The sequence below is a fragment of the Schistocerca cancellata genome, chromosome 2 (assembly GCF_023864275.1).
Source record: "Schistocerca cancellata isolate TAMUIC-IGC-003103 chromosome 2, iqSchCanc2.1, whole genome shotgun sequence".
NCBI lineage: Eukaryota > Metazoa > Arthropoda > Insecta > Orthoptera > Acrididae > Schistocerca > Schistocerca cancellata.
The window spans coordinates 725,255,555-725,281,815 of NC_064627.1; the positions used below are offsets into that span (position 1 = coordinate 725,255,555).

Genomic DNA, 26,261 nt, shown 5'->3' on the forward strand with positions numbered 1-26,261 from the left:
GGGAAGAAAAGATACTTGTGGCACAACGTGACTAGAAGAAGGAATCGGTTGACAAGGTACATTCTGAGACATCAAGGGATCACCAATTTAGACCAGGACGGAAATGTGTTGGGCTTGGGTAAAAATCATAGACGGAGACCAAGACATGGATTCATTAAGCAGTTTCAGAAGGATGTAAGTTGCAGTAGATATTCAGAGATGAAGATGCTTGCACAGGAGAGAACAGGATGGAGAGCTGCATCAAACCAGAAGACCACCACCACAACTACTACAACAACAAGTATAGTACGTCGTGCTGAATTCTGTGACAAAACGATGTACAACCTGGTAATATTTAGCAGAGATACTCTCACGTATGAGCCAGGAGATTTGATTCCGGTCATAGAAGTATAAGGAACGGTTTGGGAGGAATGGTTTACATTCAGGGATATAACAGCAACGAGCATTCAAAGCAAAATGCTTCGTGTGATCACTTGCCCTATTCCAAATCGTTTTCGAAACAGAACGCATTTAATCTATATTGTTATTTATTTTCTATATCCCTTAGTGCATTGTCCCGTTTAGACATGGGCACATGTTCAATAGTTACATGCAATTTACAAAGTAACAACTGAGAAATTATATTTTTTAACATATTCACCTTGAAGTATTAATGTACACGTTATATCAACTGTTGTACACTTTACAACATATGTTAAAATATCCCACTCTGGGCTATAATGCGTTTGAACAATCTTGGGAGAACATTTTGTGTTCCTTGTCTGAGTGCTTTTGCATGTTGCGTAATAAGGGCAGTAGCGTTCATGACGTGACCAAGCAGTTCGTCACCCATACTCACGTTTCGTTTGTAAGCCTAAGACTTAGAGACATATTTATTCATTGATACCTCATTCCAAAAATATCTCGCTAGAATAAAGCGTCGAAGAAATAGGGCGGGTAAGACACATTGGTCCGCGCCACTCGCCCAAAACTAAATGTACGTTAAGTGTATTCCACCTCGGAAACTATTCGGAATATGCCACATAGCCATATAAAGTTTTTGTTGCATCAAATGAGATCCGTCATATACCTCAATATTGAATGCTCGTCCTGGGATATCCTGTGTATTATACAAGGTGTTTCATGTACTATGACCATCCCAAATAACATTTTGGCCCGAAACAAAATAATGTATCAAACAAATGTTGTTAAACTACAAGAGGAACATTAAGCAGCATGGCAGCCTTTCTTGTATCTTTGTTCGTCGCGAAGGTATGAACATCAGTGCGTCTGTTTTAAACGGCAACTTATATTTTGTGGGTGATTCACTTCCTCTCCTCAAGACTTGTTCAAAAACGTATCACAGTCTACCATAGACGCAAATATGTCTTTAGTGTGCTACAAAAGCTCATAGTTCAGATAGCGGGTTAACGTAACTCGCCCAGTTCACAGTAAACAAACGGGAATGTAAAGATGTATTTAAGAAGGAATATGACATCTATTGGTACGTATGTAAGCACATACCAGTTTTGATCAAATAGGTACAAAGCCACATGCGTCTACGAACAGACAGATTTCCCATTTTGACTGATAGTGAGATTACATTTTATATTCAATGATCGTAAGACTGGAGAAATGGTTCCATGTTCCACGGAAGTGGCGTTTGTGCTAGTTAAGCAACTGCATTAGAGATAAATCCCTTGCTAAAGACAGAAAAGAACTTCACGTCACCAAATGCGCTAAAATCAGAAAGCCACAACGTACTCTCATTACAAAAATTAAAAGTACACAAAAAGCAGTCTAGGAATTTTCAAGTATTTACTACCAAACTTTGTAAACGTAAAAAAAATCCAACGAATATAAAGAAGTGATTATATTCCCATATTACAAAAGTAAGGCACACGCCTGTTTTCCAACTACTTAATTCTTGCCATCACACGTATAAAGAAACACGGAATAAGAACTGATATCAATTACAAAAGGACTCTAAAGTTAAAGAACAACATGATATCAGGATAGGGAACTGTGTGCAGAACTTAACGACAAGGATTTTGACAGAGTTTAAATCGGGCCTTAGGGATACGTTATCAAGGGCAGGAATTCTGAGATACTTCATTAACGAACAGGATAAAATAATGCTACTTCAAACTTCGCAGATTTACTTTCACGATAACAGTACAGTGCACATGGCACCACAAATTCAGAGGAGGAACAGAAAGTATTTCAGAGAGTTTCAGTACCGTTTCTCATAGGTGACTGAGAAAAGCTCTGTCGATATTCATAGATCCAAACGAAATCAGTGTCCAGAATGATCGTAAGGGAAATCAGAAATCAGACAGGCCTAAGTCCAGAGCATCGTAGATGCAACAATGAAACACAAACATTTGTTGTAGCAATACTTGCAACACATGTGCGAATTCAAAATAATCAAATATAGAAGCAACGCAGACAAGTAGTATAGAGCAGACGAAGACGACCACGGAAAAGTTGATGTTTGGAGTCATAAGCCTGATCACGCCTGTACGTTGCGAGTAGCACTTTTCGAGTAGCTGCTAGCAGTGACCTGAATTGGACGTCACACAGAGAGTTGGTGACACGAAAGATGCTCTCAATGCACTGAGATTGGTTGACGTAGGGATAGTAGCCACCAGAACTGAGATCTAATGACATTACAGCCCCGAAATTACTGTATAATATTTGTTTTATGTAAGTAAAGGTTTTAAATGAAAGCCACTAAGATTGCTGCTCACACCTACAGCAATGTGCAAATAAACTGAGAGAAGACGATTAAACTTTACCTGTGCACATTTATTAGTATATGTATAATGCAGTTGCTAGCTTAATGAATATTAATAAATAATGTGTCCTTTAGCTTTAATAAGCTTTTGAACATGTTGTGGCATACGTTCGACCAAGTTAGGTAAATTTTTCGTACTACTCTGTCATGAGACCATACTTTTACCACATATATACTATGCGTTCTTTTGTTGAACAGACCATTTTACCAAGACACCTCACAATTGTGTACCAATTCTGCATGCGATTTATGTCTGGTTAGTTACCAGATCACTGATGCACATTAATGTTGTTTACTTACGTGAACTTCTTGACTGATTTAGGAGTGTGATAAGGAGCCAGATCATGTTGAAATGTTCCTTCCTCCGCCCTCTGCAACGGTATGTAGGAATGGCACAATCCTGTGCCTAAGGATTTCGACGTATTTGGCTTAATTCATCATGCCATCAACTGGAACTAGTGCCTCAGGGCTACTTGCAAAGAACAAACCCTAAAAGAATATTGTGGGATGGTAAAGTCTGTTCAAGGTGCTAAGCTCTCACGTCATCATGAGCGCTTTTCCTGACAACCCTTACTCTGTACCCTTGAACACTAAAATGTTACTCTTCATTGGAAGTTAGACATTTATAATCACTCGAAGTGCAAGATTTATTTATTTAGGAGCATGCCAGCCGTTTTTGGATCTCTGCTGAAGATGGCTAATGGGAAATATGTAAAACCTACAGGAAGATGTGTCATTCATGTGGGTATAAGTGTCCACACACAGCCCTTAGAATTCATCGACTTACAAGAGTGTAGTCATGACGTAATTCTCGGATGGGACTTTTTGAAAGCTTTTTAGTCAATTATAGATTGTGGTTGCTCGAAGACTATGCTAGATGAGATGAGATACTGTGGACAGGAAGATGCGCATCAGAGTGTGTGGAGACTGTGTGCTGAATGAAGTGATCATTCCTGCAGTCAGCACTAGAAAGGTAACTGTCACGTGTCATGCCATTCATCAACCCATGGATCTTGTAGTGGAATGTAAGAGAAGCATACCACTGAAGAATAGCCTGGTCATCGCAGCCTCTGTTGCCTCGTTTAAGTACGGATTCGGTAAACTGTAGATAGTTAACTATCGCCGAGAACTACAGATCCTTCCAAGACACATGTGCGTGGCAAACGTTGAGCCGTTAGTTACGGAACAGCTGAGCGTCATAGAAACCTCCCATGCCGAGTCTCTGGGCGAGACAAACTCTTCTAGCTCGACTATCACCAGATCTCACTAAGGAACAACAGAAGAAGGTCGTCACCAGTGGTGCTCATCAGGAAGAAGGGTGGCAGTTGGCGCCTTTGTGTTGATTACAGGAAGCTGAATAAGGTAACTAGAAAGGACGTTTGCCCTCTTCCACGAATTGACGATACACTAGACTGTCTACCATGGACATGTACTTGGGATACTGGCAAATCGATGTAGGTGAGGCTGATAGTGAGAAAGCTGCATTCATCACCTCTGAGGGCCTATATGAGTTTAAGGTAATGCCATTTGGTTTGTGTAATGCACCAGCAACTTTTAAATGGATGATCTTCTAAGTAACCTGACGTGGACAATGTGCCTTTGTTATTTAGATGACATTACAGTGTCCTCAGAGACATTTAATGAACATATAAAAAGACTGAAGGCTGATCTTAAGTGTCTCCAACAAGACGGACTGAAACTTAGTCCATGAAAGTGTCGTTTTGGAGCAAAATAAATAAAAATACTTGGACACCTTGTGTCAAACGAAGGTGAGTGGCCAGACCCAGAAAAGGTGAGATCTATAATGGAATTACCTACTCCTAAAGGTATTAGAGATGTGAGGAGCTTCCTCAGATTATGTTCTTATTAACGTCGTTTTATCAAAGACTTTTGTATCAAAACCAGGCCACTCCAAGAGTTGTTAAAAGCCAATGCTAAATTTATCTGGGGTGGTGCTCAACAAGATTCATTCGATGTGATGCAAAAAGCTCTTACGACTCACCCTGTACATCGTCTGTATGATGAGAGAGCACCTACAGAACTACACACAGATGCCAGTGGGTATGGGATCGGTGCTGTTCTGGTGCAAATTTCGGATGTAGCCTATGCTTCTAGGACACTCAAAAAAGCCGAGAGAAACTACTCAACTACAGAAAGAGCATGTCTTGCTGTAATCTGGGCCACGTGCAAATTTCGACAGTATCTCTATGGAAGGCCATTCACAGATGTTACAGACCATCATTCACTTTGTTGGTTGACAGGTCTTAAGGATCCAACAGGACGACACGCCAGGTGGGCACTACGTCTTCAAGAGTATGACGTTACCACAGTGTACAAAAGTGGAAGATAACACCAAGAAGCCGACTGTGAGACAAGAAACCCTGTGCAAGACCTTGAAGACTTTTATGAAGGTGACTGTCTCGCTGCACTCCAGGATCTCTCGGCTGAGAGGGAGAAGGACGCCAAGATATCTCAAATTATGCTTTCCTTAAATCGGTCAGAGGATGTGAAAGGACAATTTAAGGTGGTTAACGGATTACTTTACAAGAAAATCTTTGATCCGCTTGGTAAGAGGTAGCACCAGTGATTCCTAAACACATGCGCTTAGATGTTATACAGAAATTCCATGACCCATCTGAGACCGGACATTTAGGATTTATTAAAACATACGATAGAATCCGCAAGAGATTTTTCTGGAAAGGTTTATTTAGGAGTGTCCCTCACTATGTGTCGCGCTGTCGTGAGTGTCAGAGGAGAAAGGCATTTTCTCAGAAACCACCTGACAGACTCATACCAATTCCACCAGTCGAAACGCCTTTCCAGCGTGTTGGGATTGACCTCCTCGGACGATTTCCAACGTCTGTTAGTGGCAATAGATGGATTATTGTTTGCACTGATTATCGGACACCCTATGCCATTACAAAAGCCGTGAAAACAGCCGAAGCATTCGAGGTAGCCAAATTCATTGTAGAAGACATAGTATTAAAACACGGTGCCCCATGGCCGTTAATTACGGATCGAGTGAATGTTTTTCAATCTAATCTTATGACAGAGATAAACTGTCGGTACAACTTACTCATCTCATGATGACTGCATACCATCCACAGTCCTAAATAAACCTGGCCAGAAAAATCTTATGTCTTAACTAGCGGACCCGACAGACGTTGTCCTGCATGACATTTCAAGCGATTAAGATATTAAACGAAGTATGAAAGACAAATAATACAATAATTTCATTATTCTTTATTTTTAAATAACATCAATTTTTCTAAAAACAATTCGTTATAATCAATAATGTCTGTTTAATTTTATCTTAATGCGAGTTGATGAACAATATTTTTAGTCAACTCCTGAGGACCATAAATCAATAAACTTGATGGTTTCCCAACGCGAGAACACGCCACATATAATTGGCCATGTGAAAAGACCTGATTTTTTAGATCCAACCTACAAATCGACATTGTTTGACCTTGTGACTTATTAATAGTCACGGCAAATGCCAAGCGCATTGGAAATTGCAGATGTCTGAATGGAATGGGTGAGTCTGACGGGATCATTTGGATTCGTGGCAGGAGAACAACTTCACTTTCAAATTCGCCGTTCAAAGTTGTAGCTTCAAGAACATTGCCCATAATTTTTTTATGACTAATCTTGTATCGTGGCATAGCTAAGGTGCAATTCCGAAGCAAAATGATAGGTGAGCCAAATTTTAATCGCAAGTTATGTGGTGGCATTCCTGTTAAATCCAGCGAATTCAAAATTTCAACAGGACAGTTGACTGGTTCGTCAGGATCGGTAACAGTGTCGATCGATTTGAGCCATATCTCATTGCCGGGCAATGACTGTTGTATTTTGAAGTTAATAGCGTCAACATCGATATTTTTTGCGGCTAAAATAGCTCGTTCACGAGGCCACGCACTGTATTATCTCTGCGTTGGATTCGTTTATCTCGACGTTCCAATGCGTCGCCAACCATAACAACTGCAACTTCATTAATGGTCGGTGCATTTTATTGCGTGCTGCCCAGATGTTACTTTGTCTGATGTGATTACGATCGTATAGTTGTCGTTTTGCAATCTGTTTGAAACGGTATTGAACTGGACCAACTGGTTGTGATTCTGTAAAAACGGTTCTAAAATACCCACAATTTCTCGCGCTTCCTTCTGCTCGATATGGTTGTACTGGCAGCGTGCGGCCAGTCTTTGTCTCAATGCATTAGCTCGAATGCGTTCGTTGCGTTGCCCTTGACTTTCATTAGCATGTCTGATTGCAGCCTGGTTTCTTAAATTTTCATTGTCCGTCAGTCCGTCAATTGATCTTATACCGATCTATTTAACCGACGGTTCTGGACTAATTGTGAATTCCGAGTCCACCGACCAATATTTCCTCCTCGTCCACGAAGACGTGCCATTGTTTTATGTACGTAATTTATGTGAATATAACACACTTAATATTCATTGAATTGCGACACCTGAAATATTCAAAGACACTGTACAAAGAAATTAAAATGTCAAAATAAAGAAACACACATAATATAATACACTCAAATGAAAATATCGATAAATAAACGAAATCCTATGCACGTAACTTATATCTGAATATAATACGTTCAATACTGCACACAAAAATGCAACGCCGCCTACCGTGCTGATTTAAGAATGTTAATTTTCCAGGCCCCAACTTGAATGCATTCACAAAAGATCATTCAAATCGATCCAGCCGTTTAGTTGCAGTATAGATTAATAACCTAGATACCGACTGCAGCGCCATCTGCCGGGCAGATTTGTGAATCTAAACCATCCAGGTCGCTACCCAAACACATACAAAAAAAATTCATTCAAATTGGTCCAGCCGTTTAGGAGGAGTTCAGTGACATACATACGTACAGTAGAATTATATACATAAAGATAAATCCTAAATGTCTGGCCTCAGGTGTGTCATGAAATTTCTGTAGAACATCTGAGCGCATGTGTTTAGGAATCAGGGGTGGCCATCTCTTTCCAAACGGATCAAAGTTTTTCTGAAAAGTAATTCATTAACTACCTTAAAGGGTCCATTCACATCCTCTGACCGATTTAAGGCAAGCATAATTTGAGATATATTGGCGTCCTCCTTCTGCTCAGCAGAGAGATCCTGGAGTGCAGGTGGAAGTCAGTCCTCGCCAGACCACACTGCTATCGCCTGGACGGTTTTACATTGATTCTAGGTCGGTGGTCATAATGTTCTGACTGATCAGTGTATGAGCTTATCTCAATTAATTTGCATACTGCTGTAGATTACGTTTATGAAGTTATGATATTTATTAGCAGCGATTGGTATAAACCGAGTTGGAACGTTTTCTGAGCAAGCGAAGTGCACAATTCTGGCCGGCCGGGGTGGCGAAGTGGTTCTAGGCGCTACAGTCTGGAAGCGCGCGACTGCTACGGTCGCAGGTTCAAATCCTGCCTCGTGCATGGATGAGTGTGATGTCGTTAGGTTAGTTGGGTTTAAGTAGTTCTAAGTTCTAGGGGACTGATGACCTCCGAAGTTAAGTCCCATAGTGCTCAGAGCCGTTTGAACCATTTTTTTCTTCAAAATTCTGCAACCAAAATCTCCGCAAGCTAATCCATTGTTGTCACAAATGTGTCACATCTAAGGACAAAAAACAGAGCGAGACTAAGTTTCATGGTATAAATTAATAATTTCGAATTAGTATCTAAAATTTTACGACTATCCATTGTGCATGCAACGATCTTCCTATTATTTCTGGATCCTCAATGTCTTACATGTTACTTTGTGAAACGTCAGGAACCGACGAGTCTTGAGCAAGCTACAAGAAAACACAGGATGCCGTAATACGAGCAGAATATGAAAACTGTAACCTTACCAGTGTCCTGCAGATTGGTGACTTCGATGTCGCCAGCTTGGTCGGCGCAGTACTTTGCCTCGTACTCTTTGCGTTCTTTTTCCACTCTCTCTCTTTCCTTCTCTTCTGCTGTCTTCTCTGCCTCGTCAAATCTTGGCCCCAGATGTGTGAATTCGTAGCTGCCGTAATCTTCGTAATTGAATGTGTACAGCATTTCCGCGGGATCTTCCGTGTTCACCGGAGATGTTGATGACTCAGTAGTCAGTGGTAGCCTCGTTGCCAATGTCGCTGCAGTAGTTGTAGCAGGCGTCGGCGCCAACCTCTTGCGAATTGGTACCGGTACCACTGGATCGTCTGTCAGTGTCAGCTGAAACCGAAGGAACTCTTAAACGTGTTAACTCGTTTCGTGAAGGCTGCTTCGTTAATCATGCAGTAAATTGACAAATTAGCCTCATATCTACACTGAAGAGCCAAAGAAACACTGGTACACCTGCCTAACATCTTGTGCCACCCCCCCCCCCCTTCCGTGAGCACGCAGGAGTGCCGCAACATGACGTGGCCGCTACTCGACTAATCTCTGTCATAGTGATGGAGAGGCTGTCCATAAATCCGTAAGAGTAAGAGGGGTGGAGATATCTTCTGAGCAGCACGTTGCAAGGCATCCCAGATATGCTCAATAATATTCATGTCTGTGGAGTTTGGTGTCCAGCGGAAGTGTTTAAACTCAGAAAAGTGATCCTAGAGCCACTCTCTAGCAATTACGGACGTGTGCGGTGTCGCATTGTCCTGCTGGAATTGCCCAAGTTCGTCGGAATGCACAATGTACATGAATGGATGTAGGTGATCAGGCAGGATGCTTACGTACGTGTGACCTGTCAGAGTCGTATTTAGACGTATCAGGGGTCTCATATCACTCCAAGTACACACGCCCCATACCACTTCAGAGCGTCCACAAGGTAAAAAAATTCCCCTGCTGACATGGAGAGTGCATGGATTCGTGAGGTTGTGTGCATACGCATACACGTCCATCCACTCGAAATAATTCGAAACGAGACTCGTCCGACCAGGTAACATGTCACCAGTCATGAAAAGTCCAACTACGGTATTGACGGGCCCAGACGAGGCGTACAGCTTCGTGTCGTGCACTCATCAAAGGTACACCAGCTCCGAAAGCTCAAATCGATGATGTTTTGTTGAATGGTTCGCACGCTGCCACTTGTTGATGGCCCAGTACCGAAATTTGCAGCATTTTGCGGAAAACCGACCGAGGTGGCGCAGTGGTTAGACACTGGACTCGCACTCGGGAGGACGACGGATCAATCCCGAGTCCGGCCATCCTGATTTAGGTTTTCCGTGATTTCCCTAAATCGCTCCAGGCAAATGCCGGGATGGTTCCTTTCAAAGGGCACGGCCGACTTCCTTCCCCGTCCTTCCCTAATCCGATGAGACCGATGACCTCGCGTACTGGTCTCCTTTCCCAAAAACATTGACATTGACATTTTGCGGAAACGTTGAACTTTTGTCACGTTGAACGATTCTCTTCAGTCATCGTTGGTTCCGTTCTTGCAGGATCTTTTTCCGGCCGCATCGATGTCGGAGATTTGATGTTTTACCGGATTCCTGATATTCACGTAACACTCATAAATGGTCGTACGGGAAAATCCCCACTATATCGCTACGACGGAGATTATGTCTCCCATCGCTCGTGCGCCGATTATAACACCACGTTCAAACTCATTTAAATCTTGATAATCTGCCATTGTAGCAGCAGTAAACGATCTAACAACTGCGCCAGAAACTAGTCATATAGGCGTTGCCGACCGTAGCGCTATATTCTGCCTGTTTACGTATTTCTGCTTTTGAATACGCATGTTAGTTTCTTTAGCGCTTCAGTGTATAAAATACTATTAATGGGAAAAATAGAGCGCCGTCCGATATGACATTTCGATATGCACGGGAAAATCGCTTGTTGGAAATACAAATAACCTATCACACGATGTTTCCTCTTACACTACTCCGTTTAGCCGTCGGTTTATTATTGACTGAATTCTCTGACGGTGCTTGGCAGTATATGACAATAATATTAAAAGGAAACACTGTCCCGATAAACTGCAGATATTTATCAGAATGGTGCTTCCTGTTAATATCGAACGTTTTTTGTAGTATCAACGACCACGTGTGATCGCAACAGCCAGCCACGTGTGAAACATTCTGGTCCGTGTTGACAATATGCGGCGGATACATGTAAGGAGAATTTGCCGCGTTCTCTATACGACATTTGCCAGGTAGCGCTGTCAAGTAAGCCCGGAAGAAGTACAGTGTTTCCCAACTTACGATTCCCTTGGTTCTGGTGGTTTGGTAATGAAATTCACGTGCTTTTTACAGCCAATTATATTTTCTTTACACCAAGCAGATGCCAGAATTTATTGTTAATGTCGTGTTCATTACATGTATGAATAAGTAAGTTGTACAATTCTTCCAACTTTTCTGTTACGATCTACAAAAAAGTACCATTCGCTCCGTTAATACTGAGTTGCGTAGGAAATGGCGAATATATTTTCAATTCGTTTCAGAATTATCTGGATTTTCGCAAAATACAAGATGGCAACGGCTTGGCTACTATTGCGCGGCCAATGATAACATAACATTGTATTCTAAGAAGTTAAGCCATGGGAGAGTGGACTAGTGCTTGGCGTGTTTTTGTGTAGCGAATGAAGTCATCCTGAATATCTTAGTAAAGGAAGAACCGCAACAGCTGTTACATGATCCTTTATAAAGAATAATTTAATAGCTGTTGCGGTTCTTCAATTGACAAGATGTATTTCTACAGCTCTGGTTGCCCGGATTATAAAATGTTTTGTACCCTCAATGTATTATATGAAGGAATAGCTACATTTTTCACCTACAGGAGCCGCTTCAGCTGAGTCATTAATCTGCATAACGTTCTACGTATTTATAACAGAATTCAGATAAAGAGAACGTTTGAGATCCAGTGCATAGTACTTCGTCTAAAACAAAATCTGTTTAGTTAGAAAGAGTTTAGTTGATGAAAAATGTAAATGTCTACATTCTGGTATTAAAATTGAAACGTTATTGTTTTGTATAATCCTGTGAAAAAACACGTCATGGTACTAGCAACAGACTGAATAATTTTGTACCAGCAGTCCACCCTAGCTTCGCACGAGCAGCGTAGTTATCTGTGACCGGGCGCCTTGTCTGGCATAGTGGTAATTTCGTTTTCGGTTGGCTGCATAAAGATATAATTAAAGCTCACAGAACAACGTTAGATAACTGAATGACTTTCCTCTGAAACAATTTAAGCAGCACAGTATAGCGCAGAAGAAAATTGAAAGTAAAACGCAATGAGACACACAGAAACTATTCATTCAATGAGAATAAGTACACTGAAGTCACCGCGATTTATAGTGGTCCCTTGGATATTAAAAAATGCAGGAGAAGGTTCTTAATAGGGTGTGTGATCACCACGGACGGCAGTCTATCCTCTGCAACGCGCTCCCGTGCAAACGATAAGGTTGGTAAGGAGTTGGCCGCACGGGATTAGCCGAGCGGTCTTGGGAGTTGCAGTCGTGGACTGCGCGGCTGGCCCGGCGGAGTTTCGAGTCCTCCCTCGGGCATGGGTATGTGTGTTTGTCCATAGGATAATTTAGGTAAAGCAGCGTGTAAATTTAGGGACTGTTGACCTTAGCAGTTAAGTCCCATAAGATTTTACACAGATTTGAACATTTTTGGTAAGGAGCTCTTGTGGTGGGGCCTACCACTCCTCAACCAACCCTGTCGACAGCTAGTGGATAGTCGTTTGTGCATGCGGAGGTGTTGTAATACGTCCACCCAACGCTTTCCACATATGTTCAGTGGCATTTAACCGTCCACCCAACGCTTTCCACATGTGCGCAGTGGCATTTAAGTGGAGGAAATGGACAGGTTAGTCCATTTGCCGAGTATCGACTCGTTCCAAGAGCTCCGTTCTGGTCGAAGAATTGAACGTCCTGTCACAAAAACTACTTACCAACATTGTGACCAGTGTGGCAACACGTTGCCGACCGTGCGTTGCCATATGTGTTTATCACAATTATTACGAAGAATGTCACGCCTTTTTTTAACGTTCAGGGGACCAACATACATCGTGATGAGTTCAGTGTATTATATTTGAATAAGTCATTTCTGTTCGTCACACTTTGTATTTCTTTCAGTTGCCTTGTGCACTAAGCACCAGTTCTTTCTGTTTGTGGTCCAAGTTTCGTAAAGCTATGCCCCTTGCAGTAACATCATGCGAAAGTTACTTACTTCCATATGTTTGGCACACCAGTATACAGGGTGGCCCATTGATAGTGACCGGGCCAAATATCTCACGAAATAAGCGTCAAACGAAAAAACTACAAAGAACGAAACTCGTCCAGCTTGAAGGGGGAAACCAAATGGCGCTATGGTTGGCCCGCTAGATGGCGCTGCCATAGGTCAAACGGCTATCAACTGCGTTTTTTTAAAAATAGGAACCCCCATTTTTATTACGTATTAGTGTAGTAAGTAAAGAAATATTAATGTTTTTGTTGGACCACTGTTTTCGCTTTGTGACAGATGGCGCTGTAATAGCCACAAACTTACAAGTACGTGGTATCACGTAACATTCTTCCAGTGCGGACGGTATTTGCTTAGTGATACATACCCGTGTTATGGCTCTGAGCACTATGGGACTTAACTTCTAAGGTCATCAGTCCCCTAGAACTTAGAACTACTTAAACCACACTAACCTAAGGACATCACACACATCCATGCCCGAGGCAGGATTCGGACCTGCTACCGTAGCGATCACGCGGTTCCAAACTGTAGCGCCTTTAACCGCTTGGCCACCCCGGCCGGATTACCCGTGTTAAAACGGACCGTTTACCAATTGTGGAAAAGGTCGATATCGTGTTGATGTATGGCTATTGTGATTAAACGCCCAATGGGCGTGCGCTATGTTTGCTGCTCGGTATCCTGGACGATATCATCCAAGTGTCCGGACCGTTCGCCAGATAGTTACGTTATTTGAGGAAACAGGAAGTGTTCAGCCACATGTGAAACGTCAACCACGACCTGCAACAAATGCTGATTCCCAAGTCGGTGTTTTAGCTGCTGTCGCGGCTAATCCGCACATCAGTAGCAGACAAATTGCGCGAGAATCGGGAATCTCAAAAAAGTCGGTGTTGAGAATGCTACAACAACATCGATTGCACCCGTACCATGTTTATATTTATATGCATGGCGATGACTTTGAACGTCGTGTACAGTTCTGCCACTGGGCACAAGAGAAATTACGGGACGATGACAGATTTTTTGCACGCGTTCTATTTAGCGACGAAGCGTCTTTCACCAACAGTGGTAACGTAAACCGGCATAATATGCACTATTGGTCAACGGAAAATCCACGATGGCTGCGACAAGTGGAAAATCAGCGCCCTTGGCGTGTTAATGTACGGTGGGTCATTATGAGAGGAAGGATAATTGGCCCCTATTTTATCGATGGCAATCTAAATGGTGCAATGTATGCTGATTTACTACGTACTGTTCTACCGATGTAACCACAAGATGTTTCACTGCATGACAGAATGGCGATGTAGTTCCAACATGATGCATGTCCGGCACATAGCTCGCGTGCGGTTGAAGCGGTATTGAATAGCATATTTCATGACAGGTGGATTGGTCGTCGAAGCACCTTACCATGGCCCGCACGTTCACCGGATTTGACGTAACCGGATATCTTTCTGTGGGGAAAGTTGAAGGATATTTGCTATCGTGATCCACCGACAACGCTTGGAAACATGCGTCATCACATTGTCAGTACATGTGCGAAAATTACGGAAGGCGAACTACTTGCTGTTGAGAGGAATGTCGTTACGCGCATTGCCAAATGCATTGAGGTTGCCGGAAATCATTTTGAGCATTTATTGCATTAATGTGCTGTAACTTCATGCGTTCTCAGAAATGATAAGTTCACAAAGGTGCATGTATCACATTGGACCAACCGAAATAAAATGTTGAAACTTACCTACGTTCAGTATTTTAATTTAAAGAAACCTACCTTTTACCAACTGTTCGTCTAAAATTGTGAGCCATACGTTCGTGGCTATTACAGCGCCATCTACCACAAAGCGAAAAAAGTGGTCCAACTAAAACATTCATATATCTTGACGTACTACACGAATATGTAATAAAAAATGGGGGTTCCTATTTTTAAAAAACGCAGTTGATATCCGTTTGACCTATGGCAGCGCCATCTAGGGGGGCCAACCATAGCGCCATCTGGTTTCCCCCTTCAAGCTAGACAAGTTTCGTTCTTTGTAGTTTATTCGTTTGACGCTTATTTCGTGAGATATTTTGCCCGCTCACGCTCAGTGGACAACCCTGTATAAAGACGAAAGTAAGCGACATATTGTCGACCGGCCGCCGTGTCATCCTCTGCCATTTGGTTGCGGTATAGAGGGGCATGTGATCCCTCCCGCCTTTTGTTGACTTTTCATACCTTAGTGCCGCTACTTCTCTTTCAACTAGAATTGGCGCCACGAGGCGGACTGCACCCCGCACCAGTCCTCCCACCTAGGAACAATCACAGGCAGTACCGGAAAATGAACCCGAGCCCTCCGCATGAAAATCAGACGCGTTGGTCACTGGGCTTTGGTGGCGGAGAAGAGTGAGTTATAGTAAAACACCGTCGTGGAAATCAGTATAAAGGCATGGATATGTGTAGGAAAATTAACGTGGTCGGTTGGAATAGTTGTGTGGAATGTACACTCCTGGAAATTGAAATAAGAACACCGTGAATTCATTGTCCCAGGAAGGGGAAACTTTATTGACACATTCCTGGGGTCAGATACATCACATGATCACACTGACAGAACCACAGGCACATAGACACAGGCAACAGAGCATGCACAATGTCGGCACTAGTACAGTGTATATCCACCTTTCGCAGCAATGCAGGCTGCTATTCTCCCATGGAGACGATCGTAGAGATGCTGGATGTAGTCCTGTGGAACGGCTTGCCATGCCATTTCCACCTGGCGCCTCAGTTGGACCAGCGTTCGTGCTGGACGTGCAGACCGCGTGAGACGACGCTTCATCCAGTCCCAAACATGCTCAATGGGGGACAGATCCGGAGATCTTGCTGGCCAGGGTAGTTGACTTACACCTTCTAGAGCACGCTGGGTGGCACGGGATACATGCGGACGTGCATTGTCCTGTTGGAACAGCAAGTTCCCTTGCCGGTCTAGGAATGGTAGAACGATGGGTTCGATGACGGTTTGGATGTACCGTGCACTATTCAGTGTCCCCTCGACGATCACCAGTGGTGTACGGCCAGTGTAGGAGATCGCTCCCCACACCATGATGCCGGGTGTTGGCCCTGTGTGCCTCGGTCGTATGCAGTCCTGATTGTGGCGCTCACCTGCACGGCGCCAAACACGCATACGACCATCATTGGCACCAAGGCAGAAGCGACTCTCATCAATGAAGACGACACGTCTCCATTCGTCCTTCCATTCACGCCTGTCGCGACATCACTGGAGGCGGGCTGCACGATGTTGGGGCGTGAGCGGAAGACGGCCTAACGGTGTGCGGGACCGTAGCCCAGCTTCATGGAGACGGTTGCGAATGGTCCTCGCCGATACCCCAGGAGCAACAGTGTCCCTAATTTGCTGGGAAGTGGCGGTGCGGTCCCCTACGGCACTGCGTAGGATCCTACGGTCTTGGCGTGCATCCGTGCGTCGCTGCGGTCCGGTCCCAGGTCGACGGGCACGTGCACCTTCCGCCGACCACTGGCGACAACATCGATGTACTGTGGAGACCTCACGCCCCACGTGTTGAGCAATTCGGCGGTACGTCCACCCGGCCTCCCGCATGCCCACTATACGCCCTCGCTCAAAGTCCGTCAACTGCACATACGGTTCACGTCCACGCTGTCGCGGCATGCTACCAGTGTTAAAGACTGCGATGGAGCTCCGTATGCCACGGCAAACTGGCTGACACTGACGGTGGCGTTGCACAAATGCTGCGCAGCTAGCGCCATTCGACGGCCAACACCGCGGTTCCTGGTGTGTCCACTGTGCCGTGCGTGTGATCATTGCTTGTACAGCCCTCTCGCAGTGTCCGGAGCAAGTATGGTGGGTCTGACACAGCGGTGTCAATGTGTTATTTTTTCCATTTCCAGGAGTGTATATGCCGTAGTATGAGATCCCGTATACAGACGATGACAATCCTGTGGTATCACATTTGATGTCAGTTGTAGAGTATATAATAAGAAATCATCGATCCAGGTGATAGAGAGTGGAACTCGGCATAAGGATAGTCGCTCTGTGTGGTGTTAATGTGTGTGTACGTCCCTTTACTGCAGACAGGAAACAGAAGCCTTTGGTGACATGGCTTCTTATGTATGTAAACCACGACTGTGACAGTGCTACGCGGAAAACAGTTAGCACGTGACGAGAAAGCAAAAATCGGTACACGCATGTAAACTGGACCCTCTAATCGCCAAGAACTTGAACGATTGATGTGCAGTTATTGATAATTTCTTTAGATTGGACAGGCGGTATGGGCACAACGGAAAATATCGTCGAAGTAGAAAATTATCTGAGGAATTGAAACGGTTAATTTTGGGCAAAACAAGAGCCACAAACCGTTATTGTTCTCAGTTTGGCCGGCCTATGTGGCCGAGTGGTTCTAGGCGATAGACCGGAACCGCGGTAGCGCTACGGTGGCAGGTTCGAATCCTGCCGCGGGCATGGACGTGTGTGGTCTTTAGGTTAGTTAGGTTTAAGTAGTTCTAAGTTCTAGGGGACTAATGACCTCAGGTTAAGTCCCATAGCGCTCAGAGCCATTTGAACCATTTTTTCTCAGTTTGTTGGTGAGTCACAGTTGTTAGTAACTGCCAGACGTGTACGACAAAATTGTCAAATTACAAATATCTTGCATTCAAGAAACAACTGCAGAAGCCTCTAGAAACACTTGAATATAAACAGGCTAGATTCGAATTTACTGAAAACCATATTTCATGGTCTGCAGAATGAGATAAAGTGATCATCAGTGAAGAGAAAAAGTATAATTTCAATATGACTGACGTGGTTCGAGAACACAGCAGCACATAAGAAACCAGAAATTTTGGTGGTGGAAATGTTATGATTTGGGCAGCCTTTTGTGCTAAATGTAACTCTCGCATTGCCTAGCTGAACGATAAAACGAACTTTAACATGTACACTGCGATGTTAGAGACAGAATTTATTAGAGGAAACAGGGGACGAAAGTGTAATGTTTGAAAATATGTGTATGTTTTTGCTAAAACGGAAAAGTGGTTTGAAGAGAAAGGTATCGATGTCTTTCCCTGACTTGCACGAAGCCCGAATTTAAGCCCCATGGAAAACCTTTGGGGAACACTTGGAAGGCGTGTTTATCGAAATGGGAGGCCATTTGAGAGCGTATGTGAGCTGAAAAGAGCAATACGAAAAGCGTGGGTGAGAATGTCACTACAAGAGCTCCAAACCCGAACAAAATCAATGTGTAAGTAGGCTCTTTAGGTTTTTATATTGGTAACACACGTAGCGCTCTGAACAGCGCGTAGCGTTGAGCAGTTGGAGCTGAGCCGCCAGCAGTAGTGGATGTGGGGAGAGAAATGGCGGAGTTTTGAGAGCGGTTGATCTGGACGTGTGTCCATCAGAGACAGCAATTTGTGAGACTGGATGTCATGAACTGATATATATATATTATGACTTTTGAACACTATTAAGGTAAATACATTGTTTGTTCTCTATCAAAATCGTTCATTTGCTAACTATGCCTATCAGTAGTTAGTGTCTTCAGTAGTTTGAATCTTTTATTTAGCTGGCAGTAGTGGCGCTCGCTGTATTGCAGTAGTTCGAGTAATGAAGATTTTTGTGAGGTAAGTGATTTGTGAAAGGTATAGGTTACTGTTAGTCAGGGCCGTGTTTTTGTAGGGATTGCGTTGCGCTAAAAATATTGTGTGTCAGTTTAGTGTTGATCAGAATAGGTAAAGACCGAAATGTCTGAGTACGTTCAGTTCTGCTCATCTGTTTGAAAATCAGATAATTTAAGAGGTTTATCAGCACAGTAATTCATAAATTTTTCTAAGGGGAGGTTTAAAATGCCGAAAAAAATTTTTGAGGTGCTTAGGTAGAATAGGGGTTGAACAAAGTACTAACAATGTCACAACACAACAGGACAGTGAGTGCCTAAATACCGGTTTCCACCCTGGAAATGCAGTCGCTTTATTTCGTTACTCGAGTTTTGAAAGAAACTATGTAGTTCTATCGTGACTGTTTGTCTTATATGTATCTACTGTTTTGATAATAAAAACGACGTATGAATACATCAGACAACGTACTACTACTGTTGCAGAACACTTGCCTCGTATGATTTCCAGTATTGTAAATTGCCATAAGACTAGCAGCCGCCATACAGGTTATAATATTAACAAGCAAGAGCGTCTTGAGGCGGCGTTTTCGTTGTTGTTTCTGCTGATTATTGTAGGATCTGAGATCCGCCAGTTCTGCAAAATACCGTTTTTTCTCAGTACTGAGAAATCCTACAACTTTAGCTGGATACACGGTCAATACAAGGAGCTGCAAATCCAAATGATGAATATCTGCTGATTATCTTTGGTTACCATTTCCAAGAACTTAAACAAACTCATTAAGTGCGTAATTGTGTACAACTCACTCACTATTCTAATTCCTTTTTGTTACGGTAATGACACTTTGTCTAAACGAAGTAATATCCACAGTGCTACTTTAGCAGGATACGAAGCACATAAAGCCTACTATTTCAGTGTCCCAAGAGTTGTCAAGATTGTTACGGTAGCTTAAAGCATGTTACATGGCGTGCGTTACCTTCAAGGCCGCGGAAACATCGCCGCCGCAAAACGAGGAGCTCTCAAGGCCGGCACAGGAGCTCTCGGCTGGAGAGAACGCGCTGCACGCCAACAGCAGCGCTGCCAGCAGCTGGCCGGCGAAACACATGGCTCGAAATCTCGACGGCACTTGGCTCACTGCCGTGGCACTGAAACTGGGAATGCGTTACGGTTACTTAAGGTTTCCACAGTTTGTTAAAAAACAAACTAAACTAATCACTAAACTCTAGTCGTACGTAACACTCAAAGGCATGGAACATGTGCAGTGTTTACTTCAAATCTGATCATTAAGAAAGTAATGATATAGGAGTCCCAATATACAACGTCCTGTACTAGTCCACCGCAGCGCTCGGGGACACAGAACAAACTAGTAACACCTGAAGATGGGCGTATAAGAGCCCGAAACTGGTCGTATTCTAAATAAAAGACCCTTACAACTCTAGGTGTATTTTCAACCTCTGGGCCGGCTGGTGTGGCCGAGCGGTTCTAGGCGCTTCAGTCTGGAGCCGCGCGACCGCTACGTCGCAGGTTCGAATCCTGCCTCGGGCATGGATGTGTGTGATGTCCATAGGTTAGTTAGGTTTAAGTAGTTCTAAGTTCTAGGGGACTGATGACCTCAGATATGGAGTCCCGTAGTGCTCAGAGCCAATTGAACCATTTTTCAAAAAAATATTCAAATGTGTGTGAAATATTATGGGACTTAACTGCTAAGGTCATCAGTCCCTAAGCTTACACACTACTTAACCTAAATTATCCTAAGGACAAACACACATACACCCATGCCCCAGGGAGGCCTCGAACCCCCGTCCGTGACCAGCCGCACGGAACTATTTTTCAACCTGTGGTATCTTAATGGGACAGATATCGGTACATACGAAGTACATGTATAGACAAACAAATGATTACCGTCGCATAAAAATTAGACCATTTATTCAGGAGAAAGAGCGACACAAATCGAGTAAGTCAATAACGTGCTGGTCCACGTCTGCGTCTTATCCAAGCAGTTATTCGGTTTGGCATTGTTTGATACAGTTGTTCCATATCATCCTGACGTATATCATGAGAAATTATACCTAACTGTCACATTAGATCGTTTTCATGCTGCGCTTGTTGGAGAGTCCTGTCAAAAAATACATCACACATTCTCAGCTGGAGAGAGGTTTGGTGACCCAGCTGGCCAGGGTAGGTTTGCCAAGCACGAAGACAAGCACTTTAGTCACTTGCCTTGTGCAGGCAGGCATTATCTTCCTGGAATATAGTTTGACAAGACTGGCAACGAAACGGGGCGTAGAAAGCCTGTTGAAGTACCCCTCTGATGGTGCCGCGGATGACAACCAAAGGTGTACTGCTGTGGAAAGAAATGGCATCCCAGACCACCACTCCTGGCTGTTGGACATAATAGCGGACGACTGTGAGATTAGTACCCCACCACTGTCCGTTACGTCTCCAGACACGTCTTCGGCCTGAAATTTTACTGACTGGAGTAGAAATGTCTTCAGCAAAGAGCCCCGGTTCGAAGTCAGCCCCGACAACTAGCGAAGACGTGTTCGGAAATGCCCCGGACACCGGTTGAACACCAACTTGCCTGTCATCCGCCACACCGCCCGACAATCAACAGTGATGGTCTGGGATGCCATTTAATTTCACAGGAAGACTCCCTCGGTTGTCTTTCTACTGACATTTCTGTTGCCCTTCGTGACAAGACATCCCGGGCTTACATTTCAGCAAGATAATATCCTCTGGGTACGGCGAGTGTTACTACTGCTTGTCTTCGTACTTGCCAAACCCTACTTTGACAAGCAAGGCCGCATCTCTCCCCGACTGACAGGTTTTGAAGCATTATGGGGATGACCCTGAAACCAGCTAGGGGTTTTGATGATCTAACACACCGATTGGACAGAATTTGGCACGGTGTCCCTCAACAAGACGTCTAACAACACTATCAAAAAGTGGCGAGCCCAATAACTGCTTGCATAAGAATCAGAGGGGGACCAATGAGTTACTTTTGTTTTTATTGGAGCGTATATTCTCTAATACTTACACTATTACTTCATTTGGGTACACGTTTTTGTATATGAGTTAGTCGCTTGATGTAGAACGAGTATTTTGAATGACCACTAACTGATGCCGCATTTTTACTTGAGTATGAGCTGTAATAAGAAATTCCTAACATTTACAACAGTCACTGCATCTCATTCAGTCACACTCAGTGTGTAAGAAGTTTGAAAACAATAATTGTGGATGCAGTGGTTCGCATAGAAAAGAAAGTTTAGATTTATGTTTATTAATAATTCTGTTACTTGTCAGGTATTACACAGCATTTGGCAGCATACTCACCTGCGATTCATCAAGGAACTTCATAAAAAAAAGATCTTTTTAATGGTGTTGAGACAGCAACCAGCCACAAATTTATTTAAAGTTCCTTTATTCAAAAAGTACCATTACCAGTTTCGAATCATTACAATTCATCGTCAGACGGCTTTCATGCTTTAATTAGAACATATTGTGCGTTTTTTATTGGTTAGACGTCCTAAAATATAAATAATACATCATTATAAGCATGCCCCTTAGATTGTTGCGTTACAGAATTGCACTAGGATGTGACTTAAGTGAAATATCGGTCTGGAGTATTTGTTTTCATAGTTTTCGTCCAACAAATGATGTTCGTAGTTCTCACCACATTCTTATCGTTGCACACATAAATTTGTATCATTGAGCACTTTAGATTTGTCATAGAATACATGTCTAACATGCATCACATGTTTTGTTAGATACAAAGATTTTACATGTACATAAGTGTCAAAGATGCAATGATATATCGTAACATCCATATATCATAGCATCTTTGACACTCATGTACTTGTAAATACTTTGTATTTATCAAAACATGTGATGCATGTTAGAAATGTATTCTTCGACAAATCTAAAGTGCTCAATGATACAAATTTGTATGTCAAACGATAGGAATGTGGTGAAGGACAACGACCTAAGCTATGACATAACACAAGTAGATTGATATACAGTAACCTTTTTGTATGGAGGACTCTGCTGAGGTAAAATATTGATATGGCATTATCACTTAATTATAAGATCACTATTGAACATAGTGGGGGGGGGGGGAGAACTGTTGCATCAGAAGAAGAATAGATTACATAAAATATATGAGATTCTAAGTGTGGTGCCGGCTGGGATGGCCGAGCGGTTCTAGGCGCTACAGTCTGAAACCGCGAGATCGCTACGGTCGCAGGTTCGAATCCTGCCTCGGGCATGGATGTGTGTGATGTCCTTAGGTTAGTTAGGTTTAAGTAGTTCTAAGTTCCAGGGGACTGATGACCTTAGAAGTTAAGTCCCATAGTGCTCAGAGCCATTTGAACCATTTTTGAACTAAGTGTGGTTGTTAGGTATAGAATCTATACTGTACACACACTGTCGTGTTTTCCACAAACACATTACATGGTATAGACCGTGTAAAAGACTATATTGATTTTTATGGTGTTTTGAGGTACTTATAAAACGTAAGACCTCTACTTTGTATTTGGGTTACTAGAAGTATAAAATTGCAGCTCTGACATGATTTTTTTCTGTAAGTAGATCCCGCCGCTGTGTTTTACCTGCCATCGTTTTCCGTAGATGAATATTCAGGCAAGCATTCACTTTCGGGTCTGCAATCTCTTCTCAAGAGATAAAACATCTTTTGCTGACTCGAAGCGTGCTGCTTGGGAATGGTCAGTCCGCAGCTGTATAATGTTGAAGAAAATTTGATAATTTTTATTTTGTCCGTCTCAGCTGCATGAATATACAACTTACTGCTGCAGCGGTTACCGGTTTCGGGCTGACTCGTCCATTTTCAAACAACACACCTTGTTATTACACAACGTGGTGCTAAAAGTCGCAAACTCCTTCATATAAGACTCTCAAACTACGAGAAGCAAGTACGCTCATTTATATGACTGCCTGTATGTCTACAGCTTCATCTGAATGACCCAAACAAACTTCATTGTGAGGCTCTTGCTCCTGAATAAATCATCCTGTTTTTCTGAAACTGTAATCATTAGTTTGTTTGCACATCTGCATCTAGTATTACCATACTCGGTGGGCATGTCTGCATTTTTGACGTTTAATGTATCGTCTGTTTGCATTTCTATGATATCTGCTAATGTCCGAATATTTTGGTTTTGGAAATTATGACCTTTTGAATTCTGTTTTCCTCGTGTGTTATCAAAAATCTGTATGCCTTTTACTTCAGTTATTGAATTACATCACTTGTTATTTGCTTACAATCGATCTATTATACTATTAAAACCGAAACAGCGATTTGTATTGCTTAGAATCAGTCTTTCTATCTGGATGTTTAGATTATCTGAATATATGGATGTAACCATTAAGTAAACTTTCTTGTTTTAAGTTGCTTGATTTTGCAGCTGTGTCTTTAACTTATGTGGAAGAATCTATCAATTTATGTTGGATAAAATTATTGAAACTGATGATGAGCGTTTTGATCAGTTTTCAAATTTAAAAATATTCATAGCCACATATGATGAAGAGTCTGAGCCAAGCCTGACGAAATGGTAGACGTACACTGAGTCGAGTAGTAGTGAGGAACAGTTTAGTGAATTAACTAAAATTGTGCTGCTCGTCTTTTCAGTGCCAGCCCTAGAAGTTTGTGTTGAGCGGTTGTTCTCCTTAATACAGACACAGTGGACAAACGAGAGGAACAGACTGACCATTGAATCTGTAAAAAGGGTTGCAAGGGTCAGATTTAATTTGAGACATTTGAACTGTAAAATCTTTTTTAAAGATTTGTGTCAACAGAAGATACTTTTAAAAAAGATTCGGTTCAATGAAAACCACACGTAAGACGTGGGCTCTAAAGTAGTGTAGGTATGTGTGGTGCATGCAACAGTTTTACTTTTTGTTTATTTCTTATATAATAAATTTAAAATATGTAAAGTGTCCTCTTTTTTCATCCTAAAATTTAGAAAGTGTCCCTTCTTTTTGCATTCCAAAATATCGTAACTATCTGCATCACATCTACCGATTTCCATCCCATCGGCATAATTCGTTCTGTATGAAGCAATTTGTACGTTTAGGCACCAAGCCGTGTAACCAGTTTCGGGTAATAACAAGGGGTGTGGTTTCAGATGGGCGCGTCAGCTCTAAACGACTGTAGCAACAAATTGTATACTAATGCAAGTGTGCCGAACAAATTAAGAAATTACGAATTGTCTTCAGCAAAACATCTCTACCCCCCCCCCCCCCCCCACACACACACACCAGTATTGGTATAAACGTTCCCGTGTAATGTTTAGATGGAAATTCCGCATGAATTCCGTGCCCCTTAGATATCCGTAATTGATTTGTATTTGGTCACGGTTGCAACACCGTAGTGGCATCGTTATTTGCCTACATTTGATGTAGTAGATAAATGGTAAAATAGTAATGGCTGTGGTTTAGTTCACTACTTTCGCTAGTGACAAGTCGCTGGATGTATTTGCATCGTTGAAAGGAGAACATAAAATAGGAGACACATATATTCTTTCCGCGTACGATAAGTGAATAACTGAAAGCAATGATCATTGTCAATGATAAAATCCGCTACGGCTGTAAATATTATTTATTTCTGAAAAGCAAAGTAGTACCCGGTTTCAGGATATACGTCACACCTTCAGGTGCATATTAATATGTGAGTCCAAAAGGGCGCATAACTAAGGTTAAAATAGGTTAAAATATGTTAAAATAGCGCATCCCTGGTACCTGACATGCAAGAGAATATCCTGTTCTGTCCTATGTCTGCCAGAAAGCCTCTCACAGACAGCGGTCCGGGCTTAGGGGCGTGCCACACAACCTTGGTTTGGGTGTCGTGCTGGTCTGATGGGTGTCATGAGGCACTGTGTTAGAAAGATCACCCATCTTTCATGCGGAGCCATGTGTAGTGCGTCCGTAAGCCTACACCGTTGTCCTCCTCTGCAAGAGACTTCCTGGAAGATCCAAAATTGAAGACGATATTCTCTCTCAAGTCATGTGCCAGGGATGCTCTATTTTAACAGATTTTAATTTATTTTGACCTTAGTTACGCATTCATACGGACTCATTTTATATGCACCTGAAGATAGGACACGTGTCCTGAAACCGGGTAGTGCTTTCCTTTTTCAGAAAAAAAAAAAATGTTGACAGCTGTAGCGGATATTACATTTGAGAAAGAATAACAGTGGTGGATGTCTCGTGAAAAGGAGCGAGAAAGCAAAGAGTCTGCGTATGGTGTCGGGGCGACTGCAGAGCTGGTGGAGCACTGTCAACACAAATACAGAGGGCAGCGTGTGGAGGACTGAACTCTAATGAAAGCAGCGCGGCGCGTAACTTACTGGAAGCTGTGGCTGCAGCGGCCGGTCGTCAGGGAGTCGCCGCGGTGGCCGGCGCGTGTGTCGGCTGCCGGCTCTGGCGCTGCAGGTGCTATTGTTGTGGTGACGGCGAGGGATTAGAGGCGTTGTCATTCGCGGCGCCGCCGCCAGCTGCCTCTGCCGCCTGCAGCCGGATTACGCGCTAAGCTCTTCCCTCGCCGCGAACCCGCCGTGCATCCGCCCGCCGACTGCCGCGCAGTAGGGCGGCCGGCCGAGGCGCACGCGGCGGACCCCCTCCCGGCCTCACAAGGACGCAGTGACGCGCATGCCGACAGGTTTCTGGCTGTCTACCTGGGATTAAAACGCCTCTCTCTTCCGCGAAACACCAGC

General features: G+C 43.1%; 1 protein-coding gene across 1 annotated transcript in view; it reads right to left on the reverse strand.

The window, feature by feature from the left end:
* Window positions 1-26,132, reverse strand: part of LOC126162522 (asialoglycoprotein receptor 1-like) — a 44,908-nt gene extending 18,776 nt beyond the window's left edge. The window contains exons 1-3 of the mRNA XM_049919092.1: window positions 25,896-26,132; window positions 19,514-19,688; window positions 8,643-8,988 (exon numbers count right to left, since the gene is read on the reverse strand). Of these exons, the coding sequence (XP_049775049.1) occupies window positions 8,643-8,988; window positions 19,514-19,642 (475 nt within the window). The 5' untranslated portion in view covers window positions 19,643-19,688; window positions 25,896-26,132. The remainder of the gene's footprint in view (window positions 1-8,642; window positions 8,989-19,513; window positions 19,689-25,895) is intronic.
* Between the last annotated feature and the right edge of the window lie 129 nt (window positions 26,133-26,261).